This window comes from Hyperoodon ampullatus (assembly GCF_949752795.1).
Source record: "Hyperoodon ampullatus genome assembly, chromosome: 1".
Taxonomy (NCBI): domain Eukaryota; kingdom Metazoa; phylum Chordata; class Mammalia; order Artiodactyla; family Ziphiidae; genus Hyperoodon; species Hyperoodon ampullatus.
The window spans coordinates 214,920,911-214,943,118 of NC_136914.1; the positions used below are offsets into that span (position 1 = coordinate 214,920,911).

Consider the following 22,208-nt stretch of genomic DNA (forward strand, 5'->3'; position numbering starts at 1 on the left):
TGTGATGGTATAAACTTTCCTAGAGCCTAAAAAGAAACAAATGTTCCTCTGACAGCGGATGCACCGTGGATAATTACAAACATTGTGTTTGCTGAGTGGAAAATTAGGTTAAGCAGTGCTTTTTCTTGGCAATTTATCTTGAGCACATAAAATAATTTACACATTTACTTAAAAAATTCTAACAGAACTCCTTGAGCTGCACTTAGGGTGTTTTTCGCTGCACAAATGGTATGGATGTCATGAAATATGGGAGAAGTAACTTAGAATGCATGAGCTGCCAAATCCCTTGCGTTTTCTTGAAAATGTCATTAATCTTCATAAATAGATAGAGCTGGTTTTACACATCTTAAAAAATCCTTTTAGGGCTTTGCCTCTACTTCCCTCGGAAGCAATAGGCTCCTTCAGAGTAACCCAGAGAAGCTTAGAAGCTATCCTTATGGGTTACCCCACATTCTGGATGTATACAAGGAGGCCTCTGCTCACTAGACTCTCAACTGATTTCGTGTTCCAAGTTGTGATGGAATTGGAAATAAACAATGGAAACTCTCTAAGCCAATGGCTCCTAGAGTATTGTTTTAAGAGCCCTCAAAAGTCCTCAAAGAAATGCTTGGTGGTTGCTCTTGCCTACATCTTCCTGTGTATTCATTGTTCTTCTGATGAGTTCTGTACTGGCACAAATAAACAATGTGTTTATACTTAATGCGACCCAAATGTCTTCTCCTGGGTGGCTCACACCAGGCAACGCCTACTCATGCCAAGAAGCCTTCTGTTTTTATACAGTTTGTGGAATTAAGAAGTAATAGGCAGTCCAGTGAGCCACAGGATATATTTGGTTCAGAAACAGAAAAAAAATTCTTTTTAAGCTCTTCTGGGTCAAGGGCATATCTTCTTTGCCCTACATTCCTTACTGACTTGAACTAAATAATGTCCCATTATACCTTGGGATGAAAACATCAACCCACGGCAGAGAGAAGCTTCTAACTTTGGGTGAGAAAGGAACGGGCACCCCAAACGCTGAGTGAAGAGGTTAGAGTATGTCTACTAAGCACCCGCTGTATGCCTGGCACCAGAATGGATCCCTGACATTTGGAAGAAGTAGGAACAAGCTTTGTCCTGAGAGAAGTTAGAACCCAGTGACCAGAGTGGAGGGAAAGAGCTGGACCCAAGAGAGAAATAAATTTAGGCGCATAGAATGCATTGTCTCAACCAGTTATTCCCTTAAATAATGAGGATTTCATCATTCTTAGGCCAGAAACACCTGGCAGCCCTGAGGCTTGGCGCCGTATGGAGTGTTTCATGAGCATGTGCACCTAGAAGGTACGGACTGAGGTGTAAATAGTGACTATATCCTGGAGTGGGGTTGTACATCTTTAACATTGTCTCCTTTGGGTTCTCTGTATTTTTTTTTAAAAAAACTCTTTACAGGGCTTCCCTGGTGGCACAGTGGTTGAGAGTCCGCCTGCCGATGCAGGGGACACGGGTTCGTGCCCCGGTCCGGGAAGATCCCACATGCCGCGGAGCGGCTGGGCCCGTGAGCCATGGCCGCTGAGTCTGCGCGTCCGGAGCCTGTGCTCCGCAACGGGAGAGGCCACAACAGTGAGAGGCCCGCGTACCGCAAAAAAAAAAAAAAAAAAAAAAAAAAAAGAAACTCTTTACAATGAGCACTCCTTACTTAATTCAGTTATTTCTTAAACCTGTAATTCCACAGTTGATAAATAATCCTACTAGGGACTACTTTATTTAAGAAAAGGGGAGAGTGAATGCAAATTTGGAGGGCTGACTTAAGGGAGATAAGCTCATGGGACCCATCCATGAGAATGATCAATAGCTGGTGAATGGTATTACCCAAGACAGCACAGGTATCCTTGCAAAAAAACAGTTGGGATGAGTGTGCAGGCGCCTGCAATATCCCTGCATTAAGTACAGTCAGTGATTTTCCCAGTGGCTCTTACTGAAGACACTCTGGTGACAAAGAATTTGGTCTGTGCTGTCACTCTTGGTGGGACTTTCTTTCTGCCTGGTGACTTGTGTGACCCTGGCAGGCGCTCACACCCTGGCTGAGGCATCAGGCTTCTGACAACCGTGATTTCCCTCATCCTTCCCCAGCCTTCATTATGTGTTCCTTCTCAAACGACATTCGTCAGCGAGCCCCGCCAGCGAGGCTTCTGCAGCCCTGGCACCCAGAGCCCTTCCTTTCCTCCTGCTGCCCCCGCTTACCCTTGGGTACAGATCTGCCTCTTTCTGTCCCTCTTCCGACTCGCACTGGTGCCTTGTTTATTTGCACTGTTCCCCTGAAGGCCAAGAACCTGGTTCCTCTAACGCCTTAGGTCTTGAAAGACGGAAAACGCTATTTCTGCTATGTCTGTTCTCAGGGGAAAAAATTAGGCGAAACACCCCCTACCCACCAGGAGCTGAATTACCCAGAATATTAATGGCGAACAGGACCCCCAGTATTCAAGGATTTTCTGTCCTAAGGGCCATTTCTGGAAAACAGCCTCTCTGACTTCCCCAGACTGAATGACTTCCAAGTTCCCTCTCTCCAAAGTTCCCGAATTCAATTAACTTGGTTTGACTTGCTCTTCTCTTCCATAACCACGCTTTCCCCCCTACTTTGTTCTGTGCCGTCAGTTCTCCAACTGAGACGCTTCCCAGGTCTTCACACTTGCTGCCTTCCAGTTCTTTAATGATCCCTGCTTCCTGCCTTTGCGCATCCATTGCATCCACTTTCCTCCTTTTTCTTCCCTCCTTCTTCAGAGGCGAGTCCTAAAGGACCCAACATCAAAACACCAGCACAGAGCATTCCTAGGAGATTTTTACCTCCACAGGGAGTGGCAGGCTACAATGGAAGGAGTCTGAGTATTTGTAAACCAGCATGTTCTCCCATCCCATGTCTCCCCAGTCTTACCAATAAGCCCCGAGTAGGCGAGGAGGCAGTCAGCGTAGTTTTCCTTTAGACAGCTGCTGACAGACCTTGACTCTGGCTGGCAGTTGGTAAAAAAATCCGCCAGGCGAGATCTGCAACAGGAAGAAAGTAGGGCGTGGGGAATAGGCTTTAAAATCGCCTAAGCTTCTGGACAGACATGACTTTTCTTTACTCCTTTCTTGATAGACCTTTTTCCACACCAAACAATACAGAGAACGTGAACTCTTAACACATTAGCATCCTCTCTTATACGAGCCCCTAACCGTCCCCTTGGCCACCTGTGTGGGCGTCTTGCAGAGATGTCTTCAGGGCCTATAACTGGAGAAATCTAGATGCTTTGAAGTTTCCATTCAATATTTATTTCTGACTAGACTTATTTGCATCTTTAGGAAATATGCTTCTCCACACACTCACCGGAGATCCACTCTGGGGAAATATTTACTTTATACAGAAACATGTCCCTGGCATCAAAATAGGATCCTATAGCCCAACTGCTCCTGTAATTACTAGTGGCTTTAAAAATACGTGTATCTGTCATCTAAGTCATCTCTCATCCACCACCCCAGGGAGGAGGCGGTGGTTTATTCCAGCCAAGTGGTACTGAGGAAGAGCTCGCCTTTCCAGAACTGAAGGGAAAGGCGCAAGGGACAGGGTGACGCTGGCTCAGGGTGCAACTCCACTGTCTGACTGGGTGCAGGGGGTCCGCTGATCAAAGCGAAGCATCTGCCTGCAGTTTGCTAAGCCTCCAGGGGCCAGCGCAGTCTACCCAGAAGACCTGGGTGGTGGTGAAGGTGCGGAAGTGGAGACAGGGCCATAGACAGCACCGGTCTGGGGTGGAAAAGGGCTCTTTGTGGCCAACTGGCTGTTTTTCAGTCTAAAGAGGATATTGTTGGAGAAATCCTGAATGAGAGCTGGGGCACCTCTGAGGTCATCCGAGCAGACCACAGCTCTGTTTCTATGTGAATAACACAATGGACTTCAAGAGAATTTAAATTATCTGGCAATTATGGGAGACAATGGACGTTTGTTTTAGCTTTCTTCCCTTTAGCTCACCAGAGTTGCCAGCCAACATATCCAGGGCTGTTTTCACTTCTATCCACCCAAGAAACTGTATTTACTTAGCATACTTAATGATATAAGCAAGCTTGCCTGGGTAGAGCTGAGCAAGGTAGGATGTCTGGAGAACACAGAGGTTTGTAAAAGGCCTGTAGGATGAACATTCTGTGTCCCTTTCCTACAAGTTTAACTGGAAGGGGATTAAAAGGCCTGATGAAATTATCTAAGTTCACAGCACATTGAAAAGGATGGTTCGTATGGGATTGGTCTCTCCTTGAACCCTTGTAAACAAGGCGTGTCTGAGCTTCCCTACCTGTGCCAATCTGTACATCCCGTATGTCGTGTGCCTGGTTCCATCACTGTGACTCCCCGGGGCAGGTGTTGAAGCTCTGCCTTATTTTCTTTGCACAGCACCTGACACTCCTCAGACAGGCCCTTTAGAACGCTTCCCAAGCAGGGCCATGTGCTGAAGCTAAGTGGCTTGGCAAAATCCTCCAAATGAGGCCCGTGCATATGTCTGTGTATGTGCCTGGATCTCTCCCACGGTCTAAACCTAGTTGGTGTTTTCTGACTCTAACTGAACACACTGAAAGGCATAAAACCTGGCCATTTTCTGTAGCCTGGTTAAAGGATTTATCTTTCAGAGGAAATCCCTAAAGGTGACTCAGGCTTACTCAACTGGCACCAATGGCATCCAGCTTGGATTGAGTGTTAATTTCAGAAGAGTTTCCCTGGTCATGAAAGTTAACGATCTCATGGCATTGGGCTACTAACTTTGCAAAGGCCAACTGTGGTTCAGGCAGCTGCGACTCCAGTTCTGCACACAACCTGATCAGCTCCCTGACCTGGCAGCCCTGCGCTCCCAGCTGCCCCGCAGAGACGGTCGAAGGGTCGCGCCGTCTCCGAGTCTCCTGTTTCTCGTAGCCTCTTGAGCAGACTATTAACTGAACAGCACCGTGATGCGGATTACTATCCTCCAGCGCAAGGCTAATGCCACCAGATTCATTTTACTTAACAACCTCAGAACTGACTCACAATTGGACTCTGGAAAGAAAGGCTAATTGAGTCAGTCTGCTGCAGAGAACATAACCTTGATTGGGAGGATAAAACTAGATATACTGCTCTGAGCATCACCCCAGACAGGCTGGTTTTGGAGAGAAGATTGTCAGCACAGATCCCGGTCCTAAGACAAAACCAAGCCAGTGGACAGCAAGAGTTTCAAAATAATCGTGAGCACATGCAGCACAGCTAAAGCACTAACATTTCCCTGGTTCCTTCACCTTTGACCCACCTCCCCCTGCCATTTATACTTGGAGACAGGATGGCCACTTTCTGTGATTCACATTTTACAGATAGAAAAACTGACGTCAGAAGAAGTTTGTACAGTGGTTCCTGGAGCCAGCTCATTACGGGCAGACTGGTACCTTCTCATGAATTTTGCGAGTTGGTTAACATCACAGTGGTAGCTTGAAAGTGGCCTTGGTGGGAGTATTTACACAATGGTAATCAGCAAGTGCTACAAATCAGGGTCTTGTGCTGCTCTTGGAGAACCAGTTGTTACATATTTACTGGCACAGTGTTCTTTAAAAACCCGCATGATGTAGTCAATCCCAGAGATGAAGGATGTGTCAGGTCTTGGGAGTTGGGTCCCAGCTCTTCCAGGACAGGCTTCCTCTCCCTTTGTGTCAGCTGGCATGTGAAATTGTGTCGTAAATTAACCTCCAGTCTCCAGTATTTTCCAAAGAGAGAAAACAGTCCTCCCCAAAGATCCTCACATCCCAGCAGCACAGTCCTCTGAAATCTCTCAAAGCAACGTGTGCAAATGATTACATGTATTGACAAAGTCTCTGACTTCCTGCCTGTTCCATTCACTGAATGATGGGTCAAGTGCTTGTGATAATAATGATGAATAAGTTCCCTGTGCCTGAACTCAAATAACCTGCCATCCAGAAGCTGAGAGAAACAAGTAAAAAGATTATAATACTACAGTGGCTAGCTCTTGATAAAAGGTAAGAAAAGCTGCTAATAAAAATAACACAACGTGGACTTCTCTGGTGGCGCAGTGGTTGGGAGTCTGCCTGCCGATGCGGGGGGTGCGGGTTCGTGCCCCGGTCCGGGAGGCTCCCACGTGCCGTGGAGCGGCTGGGCCCCTGAGCCATGGCCGCTGAGCCTGCGTGTCCGGAGCCTGTGCTCCGCAACGGGAGAGGCCACAACAGTGAGAGGCCCGCGTACCGCAAAAAAATAAATAAATAAATAACACAACGTGAATGAAGTATTTAGTATATATTAGGTATGCCTTCATACTTTATATTTTTTCCTGACAACTCTAATAAGGTAAGGGCTATTACTTTGTTTTCCTAATTTTACAGAGGGGGAAACCACAGCTTGAGAGGCTGTAATATTGAGACTGAGACTTGGAGGATGACTGAGACTTGGAGGACGGCTAGGATCCTTCAGGAAAAGGTGGAAGAGGGTACTCCGGGCAGAAGGAAGCAGTATGTGATAAAGTAACCATATTCTTAATAATTATGGAGTGTTTGTACCTGCCAGGCACTGATCTAAGTGTTTGGCATGTATTCACATATTTAATTTTCACAACAACCTTAGTAGGTGATGCTATCAGCCCCATTTAACAGTTGGAGACACTGAGGAAAAGAGAGGTTAAGTAACTCCTTCCAGGTTGTAGAGCTCTGTGCTGGAGCTGGAATGTGACCACATTCAGTGGGACTCCAGAGCTGGAGGACATTCTCAACCACGACACCTAACACGTGCATCATCCAGAAAATTGTCAGTGGATCACTTGAGATGGTGGGACCATGGGAGGCAAATGGCTGAGTGACAGAGATGGTGCTGGCAAGACCACCAAGGGCCTCGAATGACCTAAGAGTTTGGATTTTATCCTGAAAGCAGTGGGAGTCACAGAAGGATTTTAAACAGAGAAGTAACATGAGCAGATCTGCAGAGGAGGAAGGCTCTTGGGTGTCTCAGTTACTATGCAAAGATTTGCTTGAGACCTCTTCTGTGTCCCCCCTGCTCTAACAGCGATGAGAAGAGCAGGACACTGGCCAAAGGCAGGAGGGACAGTGGTGTTGGAGGCTGCAGCCAGCGGAGAACTGAGGGCCAGAAGGGGAGGAGGGAAGGAGGATGCCCTGAACGGTGGGTGTTGCTAGAATGAAGGTCAAGACCGCAAAAAGGAGGGGCCAGAAACAGGGTGTGAACAGCTCAGTAGACAGTGGTGCCGTGGAATGTGGAGGGGGACCCAGGAGAGGACAGTGTGCAAGGAAGATAGTGAGGTGGGCTGTGGGCGTGCTAAGGTCATGGCGCCTTGGGAGTCAAGCGTCTAGTAGGTTGTGCGAGCCCCGGACCTTCATCTGTCCAGTGGCCAACCAGCCCCAGCATCCCAGGACCGCCCCCTGCACACGACCTCCTGCCCACCCTGGGTTAAGAATCACGCCGTAACCTTTTTCAGTGGCTTCCTCCGCCTGGGCTGCAGTGATGCAAACAGGAAAGCTCACATGGCCAGTGTGGGATTAACAAAGAAATTCCACAACTGCATTTCTTCTGGAGACATGAAATCTCCATGACGACAGCAGTGATGAACCTGATTGTTTTTCTCTAAGAAAATGAATAGGCACTAAAGTAGAAATGTATCTCCCTGCGAAAGAGAAATTTCCCACCCTTAAAGAGAAGAAAAAGGCCGGCAAATGCCAAGTTGGCCTTAGGAAATCTGCTGAAGAGAAAACAGTGGTTTATGCAGAAAATATCATATTAAAGGAAGCATGCTGCTAACTGGAAATAGAAAAATGATTATAATGATAAAATCTAGGCGCGTCTTAAACAGCAGATGGTCTTTTGACAGTGGGGGGAAAATCATTTACCTACTTTTTCTGTTACCATTTTTAGGAAAATAGTGGTATGGCGAACAGGTAAAAAACATACTAGTAATGCCCAGTTTCACTCATTGTGGATTATTCTAATCCTTTAAATGTTTTTTTTTTCCAGGGCAAATCCCATACTTGGACACAAGCTGTGTGGTTTGCTGGAATGGAGACCTGGACAAAGAACTGTGAGATCCTGAAAGAGATCCAGGCTCTGACACTAATAAACCAGAGTTCCTGAACATGATGCTTGACTACTTAGCTCTTGGATTTCCCTCCCACTTCAGAAAGACAGTCTACTGGACACTTGAAGCTACTTGGAAAAAAAAAATCCACTTGTTTTTGAAGCATTCTTATTTTCATCCATGATCCCATTCCACCATTACACATGATTTAGTGCCAAGGCATCTGGTTTCCTTTGAGGATAGAGACCAGATCTTTCGAGTGGATCCCCTCGTCTCACATGCGAGAAGGCTGAGGGCCAAAGAGGTTAAGGTCCTGTTCACTGTCACATGGTAAGCGGTGGTAGAGGGGCCTTCACTGGAAGAGGAATCGCCAACTGCCTGTAACAGCCCTGGAAGGAGAGAGTGAGGAGGGTGCTGGACTTTACCCTGGGAGTGAGTTAATGTCGTCAAGGGTCTAATTGCTCTGTGCCTCCCACCGTCTGACCAGCTTTTCTTCAGAGCCTTCTTCCTAAGGTTCCACTGATTTCACAGCCTCAGCGAGTGCTTTGCCTGCAATGCTGGGGCTCAGGAGGAGCCAGAGGGTGCAGACAGACTCTGCCCAAGAGAGTGGTGAGTCTGTCAATGAAGGAGGCTCCCCTTTATTAAGGAGTCTTTGGGACAACACCACTGCCCACACAGGACTGCAAGACTTGCTGATCCACTAGCAACTCAGACTTGGAACAGGATCCATTTATTTATTTATTTATTTTTTTGCGGTACGTGGGCCTCTCACTGTTGTGGCCTCTCCTGCTGTGGAGCACAGGTTCTGGACGCGCAGGCTCAGCGGCCATGGCTCACGGGCCCAGCCGCTCCGCGGCATGTGGGATCTTCCCGGACCGGGGCACGCAGCCGTGTCCCCTGCATCGGCAGGCAGACTCTCAACCACTGCACCACCAGGGAAGCCCAGGATCCATTTATTAATCTGCTCAGGTAAGAAATCACTGGCATTTTTCTCTGAATCCAACGTGAATGTTAGGGCTTTAAAGTCTTGGTCTTCAACTCAAGCCATTTAGTTTCTGAAAGCTTTCTCAATGGGTCAGTTAGAGGAGCCCAAAAATGACAGGCCTGGGAGTGACACGCATCTGTTTCTAATCCCAGCCCTACCTTCTATGGTTAAACACCTTAGTAAGGTATTTAACATCTCCAATCCTCAGTTTTTTCACCTGGAAAATGGGGCCAATGGCATCTAGAGGTGCCTTAAATGGTTGCTGTGACACCTAAGTGACAATTATATAAAGCACCTCGCTCAGAGCCTGGAATACTCGTTGTCCAATACATTTTTACTTCACATCCCTTCATCTTTTCTCCCCAGTTTCTGGTCCATTCTAATGTGAAGCCCTTGCAACAAAAACATATAGCAAGCTCAACACAGAGAAACATATATCTTTATCTTCTGCTGGCCCTTATATTACATACAGGGAGACCTCAGAGACATTGCAGGTTCCGTTCCAGACCACTGCAATAAAGCGGTTATTGCTTTAAAGCAAGTCACACGAAATTTTTGGTTTCCCAGAGCATATAAAAGTTATGCTTCACTAAACCACAGTCCATTAAGTGAGCAATAGCATTATGCCTAAAAAAATGTATGTACCTTAATTAAAAATACCTTATTGCTAAAAATGCCAAAACAATTGCAATAATAACATCAAAGATCACAGATCACAATAACAAATACAGCAATAATTTAGAAGTTTTAAATATTACAAGGATTACCAAAATGTGACACAGAGACACAAAGTGAGCAAATACTGTTGGAAAAATGGTGCTGACAGACTTGCTCAATGCAGGGTTGTCGCAAACCTTCAATCTATACAAAACACAGTTTCTGCAAAGTGCACTAAAATGAAGTATGTATTTAGAACAGGTTAATCTGTGTAACTGAGGGCTGTAAGTCTGACCAAAACAAATTTGATGAGTCCGAAGCCAGGAATCCCAAGGTGTTACTTAAAACCTCTCAGTCATATGAGCTTATAGAATAAAAGCATTTTAAGAAAAGCTACTTTTTCCCAGGCATTTAGGGGGAAAAAACATATTTTTTTAAGTGACTAAATATCAGTAAGTTTGTTAATACTGCTAATGTTTTATGCAGAATAAAATCAATTAGAAAAACATGCTGCCCAAATCAGCCCTGGGATGACAAAGCAAGAACACTGGAATGGTAATTTTCTGGAACAGTGACACAAAACAGATTTTTCCTCTTTCTGTTTTTAGAAAATTACCTTAGCCCTTCTTCTCCAGCAGCCTACTGGGGAGCACATCTGGAAAGCATCCTTCAGCAAATCAGAGCCTATATTAAACATATTTTGCAAGGGGTGTATTCTTGCTTTGCTGTCTCCCACTTTGGACGGTACATTCTGGCTTCCTGAAGCAGAGGCCCAGTGTTTGCCAGGGGCAGGCTGTGAAGCTGGGGGCCTCGGGCTGCTCTTCAGAAAGATCAGGTCCTCTCGCTGCCTGGGAGCAAATGTGACCTCTCTGGAGCACCGGCCCCGGGGCAGGTTTGCACGCCCCAGGCACAGATGCTCAAAGCTCCACTGTGTTCCTCAGCCCCTTAATGTGGGTCCCCACTCCTGGCGGGATGATGAAAGCCTCAGCCAACGATGTGCTTCTTGGTGACTTAGCCAGACCGTGGCCACATGCTGTTCGGAAATAGAGCCGTGAGGTCCGAGAATCCCTCAAGACTTGCCTAATGCTTTTGTTTCCTGGGACAGGAAGGCCCCTGTGACCAAGTCGAAATCAATGCCTGTTTTCCCCCAAATCCCTGCTCAGCCTCATCCAGATTCTTAGGGAGGTTGCAGCCCATTTAACCAAATGCCCCACACCTGCACCCCTCACCCTGGGGAGTCCCTGCTCATCTGGCTCCTTGGCAGCTCCCGGCCTAGCACGTGGGTCACAGGAGGCTGCGGTCACTGCCCTCTGAGCTTGACCCACAGGAAGATGGAATGCAGGTGGAGCCACGCATCAGTTTAGCCCATGTGTCCTTCTTGGGGTCTATCTCTAAGGGTGAGGGCTCAGTGAAAGCAGGCTGCAGGGCAGAGATGCAATGCCTCTGATCACAGCAAACTGCAGCAGCCCCGCCCCACCCCCCCACCGAGGGAAGCCCAGGTCAGCGTCAGATCAATCTCGGCATCTCCCAGGAAGTCACCTTGCATGAACACTGACAGCCATCCATCAACATCTGCAGAGAGGCTGACACAGCTTGACAACTAACCTCTACGTGGCAAATCTGGAAAGCAAGTTATGGTAGTTGGCAACGGAATCCATCCCAACCTAGCAGAGGCTCCCTGCAGCCCCTGATTGGATGCCCCAGAGCTGCCCTTCAGCTGGGACTCCTCCCTTCCCCTCCCTCAGCAAATTCCTCCAATGCACACGCTGATGGCCACACTCTAAACAGACTGTAAGTCATCATGGGAGCACAGACACATTGCGAACAACCCTATGCTTCGTGGCCAAGTCAAGTAAGTTGTTTTGTATTATCCATGCTACAGCACGTCTCTAGCGCAGGAAATGTAGCTTTGGTGGTACTTGCTTTTACAGGAAGAAACTGAGGGAGAAAAGAAATAGGGGATTTTTCTGGATGATGAAATTATCATTAAGCTCTCAGGTATCCAACAGCTGTCTGTGACAAAGATGCTAAAACTCTTTGAGTAAATCGTATCCAATAAGTTTTCTATATCTCTGCAGGGAATCTTTAGTAATCAGTTTTGTGACTTTTGGCCACGAGGAGAAAAAGAGATAGAAATCTAGATGTTCAACCAATCTTTCGCCAGTAGAACCACACCTTAAAACTCCAGACCAACACGTTGTGAATTTACTTCATGTAGAATTGTGCAGGTACCTCCACCTTCAGGAGTGAATTACAGAAGTTGCCTTACATTCATCCTGAAATCTAAGAAGCTCTAAGTCAACTGCTCAGGTACCCAGGGCAGCAAAGGTCACCCACCATGCTTCCATTTACTTATGCCCACTCTTGCTTCAGAAAAAATTTTGAGATGGATTCGAATGTAGCTTTGATGCAACAGAATAAATGTAAAAATTAGCGAGGGTATTTGGGGCCAAAGAAAGATAAGACAGAGGTAGAGGTGCAGTCAGTACAAAATGTACACCTGGCTAGATGAAAGCTAAGTACTTGGCTCTATGCTTTCTAGAAACCACTGGGAAGAGGGGGGAAGTAACTAGTTTCACAATTCATGATACACCGAAAATCAGAAACAAGATAGATTCTCAGAAGAAAATCTACTGTGGGAGGCTGAACAATGACCCACGAAGATGTGTACACTCTAGGCCCTGGAACCTGAGACCTAAGGCTATGTCACCTGACATGGTAATAGCACCTTTGCAGATGTGATTAAAGTTGTGGGCCTTGAGGGAGGCAGATTATCCTGCACTATCCAGGTGGGCCCAATGGAATCCCAAGGGTCCTTAAAAGTGGAAGAGGGAGACAGATAAGGAGGTGAGAGTAATACAATGGGAGAAAGACTGGACCAGCCTCTGCTGATTTAGAAGATGGAGGGAGGGGCCATGAGCCAAGGAATGAGGGCAAAAGACAATAAAGTATATTTGCCCCTAAAGCTTCTGGAAGGAACTCAGCCCTGCGGATGCCTTGAGTTCAGCTCAGTGGGATCGGGGCAGTACTCCTGACCTCCAGAACTGGAAGAGAATATGTCTGTGTCACTTAAAGCCACCACGTTTGTAGTAATTTGTTACAGCAGCAACAGAAAATGAAAACACTATGAAACGGCAGTAAAGGTTTTGCAGATGGAATCTGAAAATGGGCCAGGACTCCAATTTCAATTCAACCACTTGCTAACCATGACATTTTGGGCACGTACCTTAACTTTTCTGAAGCTTAATTTACTCTGGTAGAATGACAGGAAGTCCTTCCAATGGTGCCTGAAGGATTAAGTACGTGTACCTGGCACCTGGCACCTAGCACCTGTTTACAACTGTTCCAGCTTCCTAGATGAGGACGGGGCTCATCAGTGCTGCTGTTTCCTGTTCTGCTCTGACCTTGAGACCTCTGTGAAGCCCTAGGGTAGAGATGACCACACTGGTATTTCCCTTAGAATCCATCTGCTAATAACCTGGCAGATGACATGCTTTGTCCTGAGGTCACTAATTCACCTATTCAAGGTCTGTACGTGCTCGATAATCTCACGATTAACATCGGGCTTACACCTTCCATCAGGACCGAAGAGAAGCAGAGAAATGAGTTCTACAGGACAATGGACTCAAACCCACGGAAAAACAGGTCAAGGCAATTCTACAGGTCACTACATATGATCCCTATACGATGATCCTCTGCTGGCCTGGTTGGCATCAGGCCTGTGCAAGTTTAAGGAGGTGCTGTCTGCAGCCTCAGAAACAAATGTCAAACCATGATGTTTATCGCTAGAGAAACTGAACTCTAATTACTTCAGGGAAACTCAGGTAAATTCTAGAAATTATGCCAAATGCTGCCTGGCCTCCTTCAGTCAAACCTTGCTTCTTCAGGGGTTCCCAGAAGATGAAAAATTAAAAGTACACAGGCTCTCTTGACTTTACTAATTTGCAAAACTCCCTCCCTTTGCCCCTACCCCCAACGGACAGCCCTGTGGTACCTGAGCCCCAAGCTTCAAGCTCTGCTCAGCCGAATATTAATTTATCTTCCACACATTGAAGGAGTCTAGTTTCTGTGCCCTGGGAGGGCGGGGTGGTGGGGATGGCGGAAGACACATGGATGTCTGAATGGTAACAGCCTGCACTTGCACAAACAGACTTTAAGCAGAAACATATGAAAAGAAGATCTCCTATTAATCCTTAATAGGGTTTCAGACTTCCTAAGGAAAATTATGTTCAATAGTAAATACACACTAGGTCATTTTTCTTCCAGGCAAGTTGTTTTAAGGTCAACAGAGACTTTGAGCTCAGCAAACAACTAGTCCCTAATACCTTCCTTCCTAGATGGGGCATCGCTCGGGAGATGGAATTGTGGTGTTACATGTCAAAAGAATAAATCACTTATTCCACTGCCATCAAATGATAATTCCCCCCTTTTTTCAGAAAACCCATACTCTCGGTAGTGATCCCTTCTCATGTTTAACATCCTCTTGTCAACAGCACCCTTCCACCCCACTCCATACCCCATTGCACCCCACCATCCCAGTTTCTACGTTTTACCTAAAGCTCTCAGCTGCATTTAAAACTATGTTCCTCCTTTTTTTCCCCTGTAGGGCAGAGTAGCTGTTCTCCATGGTTCGCTTAAGCCATTTTCTAATAAACTGTCCCCTCAACCACTCTACTCAAACAGGGCTTATTTAGACCCATTCACAGTGAACTCAAGGGTCTCCTCTGAGCCCTCCCACCAATCCCCTCTCTGGGTCTGAGCCCCATGGAGGGCGTGGCTTTGGCCTTTCGGCCCACACCTCTCCTCCATCACTTTCTTTCTCACATCTTCACTTTGATGATACACTGCTTGCACCATGAGAAGGTGAGCACCTGGGATTATGCCTGGTATAAAGCAGATGTTCAGAAAATATGTGTTGAATGAGTGAGTGAATAAATGAATGAATGAATCCAGCGCCACACACTATGGCTCCCATCACCTAGAGACCAATACTCATCATGGACATCTTGGCGTTACGGTTGGGCACAGAGGAGGAGAAACAGCAGCCCACGTCTAATGACTCCAGACACTGCACGAACAGCTATGCTCGTCTAGAGCCGGTCACTGTGCCTGATGCTTCATAAGCCTGGGTCACTTAATACCCAAGAACCTGACCAGCCAGGTTAGTCTTATTTTACAGTGGAGGACCCTGGGGTTCAGAAAGGCCAACATCCATCTAAATTCACAGAGCTGGTAAGAGTTAGAGCCCGATTTTGAAAAGAAGACCACAGACTCTCCAGCTCACACTCACCCCCACAGCAATGAAAGAACTCATGTTCCATCTTTTCATTTTAGTTCTGGGGCATTTGCCGCCATTTTGCTGTGAACTGTGCACACAAGAAGCCGAAATCTGATTTAGGGGGATATAAGTGATCTTTACTAGGCCCAATAAAGTGTCATGACAGAATCCGTGGGCATTCTTTTGGTTTAATAGTGCTTGCAGTTTCAAAACATAAAAAAAAAAAGTATCTGTTGTGACTGTTCAGTAAGGCCCAAATGCAATCCTACGACACAGCCGTGTTCATCTCGGCCCAGCCTGTCCCTCACTGAGCGTCCCACCTCCCCAGGCTGTGTACACCGTCACCCCTCATCAAGAAGTGGGGGGGGGGCTTCCCTGGTGGCGCAGTGGTTGGGAGTCCGCCTGCCGATGCAGGGGACACGGGTTCGTGCCCCGGTCCGGGAGGATCCCACGTGCCGCGCAGCGGCTGGGCCCGTGAACCATGGCCGCTGAGCCTGCGCGTCCAGAGCCTGTGCTCCGCAACGGGAGAGGCCACAGCAGTGAGAGGCCCGTGTACCGCCAAAAAAAAAAAAAGTGAGGGAAGCAAAAAGTGGGGCTCCCCAGACCCACAGGGAGAAGCCAGCAGCCCCTCAAGCACCCTTTCCAGGCCGCAGGGACCACTCCTAAGGCTGGAGACAGAAGGCACCGGGCAGGGGCTGGCCTGGCCAGGAGCATCTCCTTGGGTGCCTTCCTACTGTGCCCGGCACCCATCGGCTCCGGGAAGGGCAGACACACATGTGGGCCCCTTCCCGGAGCTGACGGGTGCCGGGCACAGTGGGAAAGGGAGTGAGCCCTGAAGTCAGACCGTGGGTTCCAATCCCAAGGGCCCCTGCTGCTGTTTCAGCTCTGCATTTCCCCAAGTATGAAACACCAGCACCAACAGCAGGGTTGTGGGAGGATGAAGGCCCAGAACCCAGTGCCTGGCACAGAGTTCAGTGCTCCATCAAGGGCCCATATGAGTGTGCCATTACTACTCTCAGGGTGCTTTCAACGCTGGCCCTATCTCTCCAATCACAGCCTTGTGAGGCAGGTAATGGGGCAGGTAATGTCTCTCCTCCTTCACACGAAGGGACAAGTGTACAGGAAGCAAGTTAATTCTCCAGGACCCTCAGCCAAGGAGGGTCACAACTTCAGCTGGGTTCTGGAGGCAGCTGAGGCCAGCACACCCTGCCCCAATGTGGACAAGGACACTAAGCCTGGCTCCCTCAAGAGGGCGCTCTCCCACACAGCCTGGAATAGAGTCCCGTGGACAGGCAGTATTTAGTGGCACCTCTTGTATATCCAGAAAACACCCCTTCCTGCTTTCTCCGAGCCTAGGGATGCTGGGGAGCAGCCTAGAGAGCCCCAGGCCTGAGGCTTGTGGAGTGGACTCGTAAAGGTGCCTCGGCATCCAGTCGCCCAGGACCAGGGGTGCTGATCTCCGACTTGGTCCTCTAGCACCTAGCACAGCGCCTGGCGCACTGGGTTCAACAAAGACACCAACCTTCCGAGGACCAGGGTCACTAAGCATCTACAATGCAAGATGCTGTGTGTGAAGCAGTGGCTGTAGTGGGACAAGGACAAAGATGGAGATACAGCCCCGTGGGGACACTGCATCTGACCTCCCACCAGCTGCACCTACCAGCTGCCCTCTCCTTTGACCAGCAATGAGCTAGGAGTGAAACACCCTGCATTTTTTTTTGTTTTGTTTGTGTTTTTTGCGGTATGTGGGCCTCTCACTGTTGTGGCCTTTCCCTCTGTGGAGCACAGGCTCCGGACGCGCAGGCCCAGCGGCCATGGCTCACGGGCCCAGCCGCTCCGCGGCATGTGGGATCTTCCCGGACCGGGGCACGAACCCGTGTCCCCTGCATCGGCAGGCGGACTCCCAACCACTGCGCCACCAGGGAATCCCCAGCCTGCATATTTATTTGTGCAGGTCAAAGCTCACGGTGACCTTGGCTCACGGGATCAGAGCACTTTTGAATCTTGAACGTCCGTGTGTGGTTGAGTAACCCACGTCATAGTCCCACCACAGGCGCTGCCCGTCCCACGCTCCCTCCTGAGAACCAAAGATGCTTCCACTTGGAAAAAGTGACAAGAAAAGCGAGTAAAGCATGTCAGCTTTCCTTATTTGAATAGCTCAGGTCAAAGATTGCTCCGAAGGTCATTTTAGAAGGAGAATTTCTATTCAAATAATTGCTTTAAAACAGTTTTGCTTTGCATTTTTTTCCAGCATAACTCTGACAAATGGATTCCAATCTCAGGCCAAGCTCAGCCTATGGACAACAGGCTGTCTACTTCCTCTGCACACTGAGGGCAAGGTTCCACCCTGAAGTGGGGCCGGTAAATAGATACATGTTGGCCATGGCTCAGCAGCCTCCGTTTCTGAGGAGCTATCACCTGGGCAGACCTTAGAGTCCTTCACAGTGGCTCCCACAGCCCTCCAAACAGAGCCCGACCTCAGTGCAGCCGAGAAACTGCCCAGGTGTTTTCTTCTCCCCTTCCCCAACCTGGGCTAACAGTCACCTCAGTCACAGTTGTGAGGCCTCTCCTAGGTCCCCTGCTAAGTCTCAGTGCCCCACAGGGCCCATCTGGCTGCTCACTCCTTCTCATCCTCAGCTTGCAGACCCCTCGAGCAGGGTGAGGCTCATCAGCCTAGGTCATCACCTGGTCAACATACCTTAAGGCAGTGGGTTTCCAGGTGTGGACCCCAGACCAGCAGCAGCATCACTGGGAATGATCTAGAAATGCAAATTATCCAGCCCCACCCCGGACCTCATAGATCAGAAACTGATCTTGACTGCAGGCTAAAGTTGGAGAACCACTGCCCTGGAGCAACGGCACCTGGGAGAAGTCCGGAACCCCCTCTTCCAGGCGGTGTGCGCATCCGCTCCATGTTGATGCCCTGGGCCCTGCAAAGCCCCCGGCACTCCAGTCCTGCTGAGCCAGTGAATGGACCAACCACCCACCAGAACGCTGAGCAGAAAACTTTCTCAAACCGTATCTGTAGCTAAAAATGTTTCAACTCGAATTTTTGAACTTGGAACATGGAAGAGGCATTTCCCATTTGCTTTGGTCTACTTCCACAGAAAGGTTTTCTAGCATGACAATATCAAGATCCTTTGCTGGAGTGAACATCCACAGAGAGATGGCATTCTCTCTCCCCAGCCCCCATCCTAAGAAGTTTCAGGCTGTTAGATGGAGCCAGCTAACCCTCCAATAGGAATTCCAACTGCTGGATGCTCACAGAACTCTCCAACTGCCAGCTTCCCAGCATTTCCGATTCTAAGGGTTATCCCAGGCCCGAGGTCACTACAATCCTTTAGTTTCCGCCATGGCAAATGATGACGGAGTAGGGACAGAGAGGGGCTGCACCTGAGATGGCCCACGTTCCAAGGACCAGACATTTACCTGTGACACTCTGACCAAGCCCCTACCACCGAGTCTTGGGCACAAAGTGCTTTTCCAAGTCATTACAGAGTTCTGCCTGACTGAGCTGAATATGAGGCTGAAATGCTTTGTCGAGCTAGAAACCAGAAGGAAGGTGTTGTCAGGAGGGCATCTCTCAGGGCAGGAAACCAAGCTGAGCCAGATGCCCTTACCACACAGGCCCAGTGAGAGCCGATGGGAAGCTCAGCAGCTTTCTGGTTACTGGTACCCATTTCCAACTGGAAGGGCTGTGGCCCCAGCTCCCATCCCCACCTCCCCCAGCCTCACCATCCTGACACACTGGAGTGAACAGGTTGGGCACGAGGCAGCCACACACACACCCAGACTGTCTTAGCTCCAGGAGGTCACGGAGACACTTGTGCACACACGTCTTCTAGCCTAAGATGATTCTGGTCCTAGTGCAGCAGTTCTCAAAGAGAGGTCTGGGGACCCTGGCAATCTCAGAGAGCCTTTTAGGGTTCTTGAGGTCAAAAGTATCTTCCCAGTCATAATAAGTTCTGATTTATCTTTCTAACTCTCAGGCTCTCAAGAGAGAGTTTTTCCAGAGGCCACGGGACATGGGATACTGCAAGAGTCTGAATGCCGAAGCAGGTAGAAGAATCAAGGCATCTTCTGGTCCGACATTAGATTTGTAAAAGTGTAAAATCATGCCATGCTTCTCCCTAAATTTTTTTGTTCTGGGAAAGGTAATGATTTTTTCAAATAAAACTATGTTCTGTTATTTATGGTAACATGTAACAGGCATCTCGGTGTTACTATTTTTTATTTTTTATTTTTTTGCGGTACGTGGGCCTCTCCCACTGTGGAGCACAGGCTCTGGATGCGCAGGCTCAGCGGCCATGGCTCATGGGCCCAGCTGCTCCGCGGCATGTGGGATCTTCCCGGACCAGGGCATGAACTCGCGTCCCCTGCATCGGCAGGCGGACTCTCAACCACTGCACCACCAGGGAAGCCCTTGGTGTTATTTTTAAATGAAGTGATAAATACATAAACACTTCTTCAGCTTTGATTCCCAATATGGTAAGTATAGACAGACTTAGCCCACAGATGCAAAAGCCCTTTGGGATCCTCAGTAATTTTAACAATACAAAGGAATTCTGAAACTGAAAGGTTTGAAAACTACTGTTCTAACGAGAAGTGAAATACTTTTGATGAGGGGCACTTAAGTCTTACTTTGACAAGATCCAAAGTTCTCTTACTTACAATTTTTGTTTTAAAATGAATAAATAAAGAGTTAAAAACAAAATCACCTCCAGTCTCCAATTCCACACACTCTGAGGAAGGTGATGTGGGTGGTTTTCAAGAGACGCACACGTTGCACCCGAAGCAGGGGCACAGCGGACAGAAGCCAGGCTCTGCAGCCCTGAAGACCCTCCGGGCGCTCATTCCAGTGGCACCACGTGGGTGACTGCAGAAGTTGCTCAAGATGGCACCTCCTCATCCGCAAACCGGGGACGAGGACAGCCCTCACTTCCCGGGGTCGTTGTGAAGTGCTCAGCACAGTGCCCGGCGCACTGCAAATGTCACATAAATGTTACCCTCTTCGTCATCATCTTCATCACCATCATTGTCACCCACAGCTTCCTGCAATAATGTCCCTGGCTCTGAAGATTCTGGGCCCCTGAGTCCTGTACAACGAGCCACCCTGCCCCACCTTGTGGCTTGCTTCCTAACAGGATGATCGGATGATTCATGGCACAGAACCACCCAGACTAGAGGAAGGTTCAGACTCAGTGGCACTGAGTCAGTGACTGCCCTTTGCTGGATGGCTCACGTCACTGACTCAGACACAAGCACCTCTAAGGACCCTTTATTCACAGTTACTCTGGGTCACTGAAGCAGCACGTGCCCCATGAGGCTGCCAGGGGTGCCCCCACTGCGTATTCAGTTTAAACAATAGTGAATCTAGGACTCCAGCCCCCACAAACTCGTGGCCAGCTCCATCCACGTCTCAGTGGGTATCTTTGTATGCTGATAATTGTTTATTCTAGACAGAAATGCTCTTGAGATGACACGCGGTCCAAACACCTCTGGACTTTGTCTACCACCGCCTCTGCCCCCCACTCTTCCCTAATGGTGCCAACTGAAAAGATGGTGATGTACAAAGCTTAGCAACACAGCTTCACATAATGGAGTTGGAATTTCCATGTGCCGCTTAATGCTGTGGGTGCATAAAAGTGTAAAGCAGTAAAAATCTACCTCTTCCACCCCCAAATCCTGCTTTAAAGGTCTCTGTCTGCTACTGGAGCAGGGATGGCGGGCGGTGGGGGGATGCTGTATTTGGAATCATAAGCTTTCTTTGTCCTCTGTGATCAAAACTTGTGCAAAGTGTGAGGGAGAAAGAAAAACATATTTATTGAGTCTTTGCTTTGTTAGGTGGCAGGCACTGTGCTGATGCCTGTGCAGAGATATCGCATTTAACCCTCACGGCTGCCCTGTGAAGATGGAGTCGTTACCTCCCTTTGTAGATGCAAAACTGAGGCCACGAGCTGCCCATGTTCTAGAACTACCATAACCAGGATGCGAGCCCAGGGTCGCCTCACTCACAAACACATTGACAGTTACTGGGGAAGGAAAAAAAAAAGTCCCAACTCCAGCTTGGGTGGTACTTTTCACATGGATGGTTCTTTTAAATTCTTGTTTTTCTTGGATGTAAAATTTTCCGCGTAATTAATTGCTTTCGGAAATCACAGAGCAATTTCCCATTCACTGAGTTGGAAATGCCTCGTAGGAATGTAAGTGCCAACGTGACTGCAGGATATCTAACTTGGGGTAGTGCCTGAGTGGGGGTCTGGGGTTTCCTTGGGTGGAGCAGGACTCCAAGCCTGGCTGTGAGGCCCGGGCTCTAATCATACACGACAGCCACCCGGTGAGGGTGGGCAGATTTCCCTGCACAAAAATGAGACAGCTCTGGGTCATAGGCTATGGGAACTTATGTCAACTGCAAACCATGCATGATCAAAAGAAGTCTTGTGTCCAGTGGAGGCCGGGACAGTGAGGTAACAGCCTCAGCTTAAGGGGTCAGCATGCCAGCCGGCATGGGATGCCCTTGGACCCCAAAGGATTCAAGCTATTTTCAAGCTATATTCAAAGATTCAGCTATTCAAATAAGGTCTGGATAAGGGGGCAGCCCTCTAGGAATACTGGGGTCTCCCTTTCCCCCACTCTTTGCTCCATGGATAAAGCACATTTGAAAAAGAGAACGATATAAAATGGAGGCATCCCCTTCCCTTGAAAGAAAAAAAAGAGACTGTAAAATCTGTATGGTTGGGTTTCAGTCTAGACTTGAGCGGGGAGCTAGTCTACCCTGCCTAGGAACTTCATGGGTCCTAGTACGTGAAATGCTGACTGGGCAGAGCAGAAGGGTCCCCTTTGAAGAGGAACAAGCTGCACAAAGCAGCAGAGGGGATCAATTGGGGTCTTAGACAAAGTGGCCTGAAATCTGGGTTCCAGAAACTCCCTTCAAATCCCCACCCACTCCCACTTCAGCACTTCTGGGAACAATTCCAGGCTTCTCTCACCTCCCATTGCCCCCCACCCCGCACGTTTTATCAGCACTGCATTCAAGATGCAATCCACAGAATGGAAGTTTTCCTATGATTAATGAAATGGCCAGAGGACAAGGAGAAGGTAGGAAGGCAAACACCTGGATGACCCCACCCTGGTGACATAACCATGGGTTTAGAGCTGGTTGTCGCTCTGTGACAGGAGAGACTTCATCTCCCAGGAGATACACAGCCAGGTCCCTGATATCTGCTGCCTGGGGGGAAGTGAGGGT

The 22,208-nt window shown here is 48.4% G+C and overlaps 1 protein-coding gene across 2 annotated transcripts in view; it reads right to left on the bottom strand.

Moving 5' to 3' along the window:
• GFRA1 (GDNF family receptor alpha 1) overlaps nt 1–22,208 on the bottom strand; it is a gene marked incomplete at both ends in the record, with an annotated part of 219,508 nt that overhangs the window by 37,090 nt on the left and 160,210 nt on the right. For both annotated transcript variants that reach the window (XM_079703792.1, XM_079703793.1), the window contains one exon: nt 2,906–3,015. In XM_079703792.1, coding sequence (XP_079559918.1) covers nt 2,906–3,015 — 110 coding nt within the window. The remainder of the gene's footprint in view (nt 1–2,905; nt 3,016–22,208) is intronic.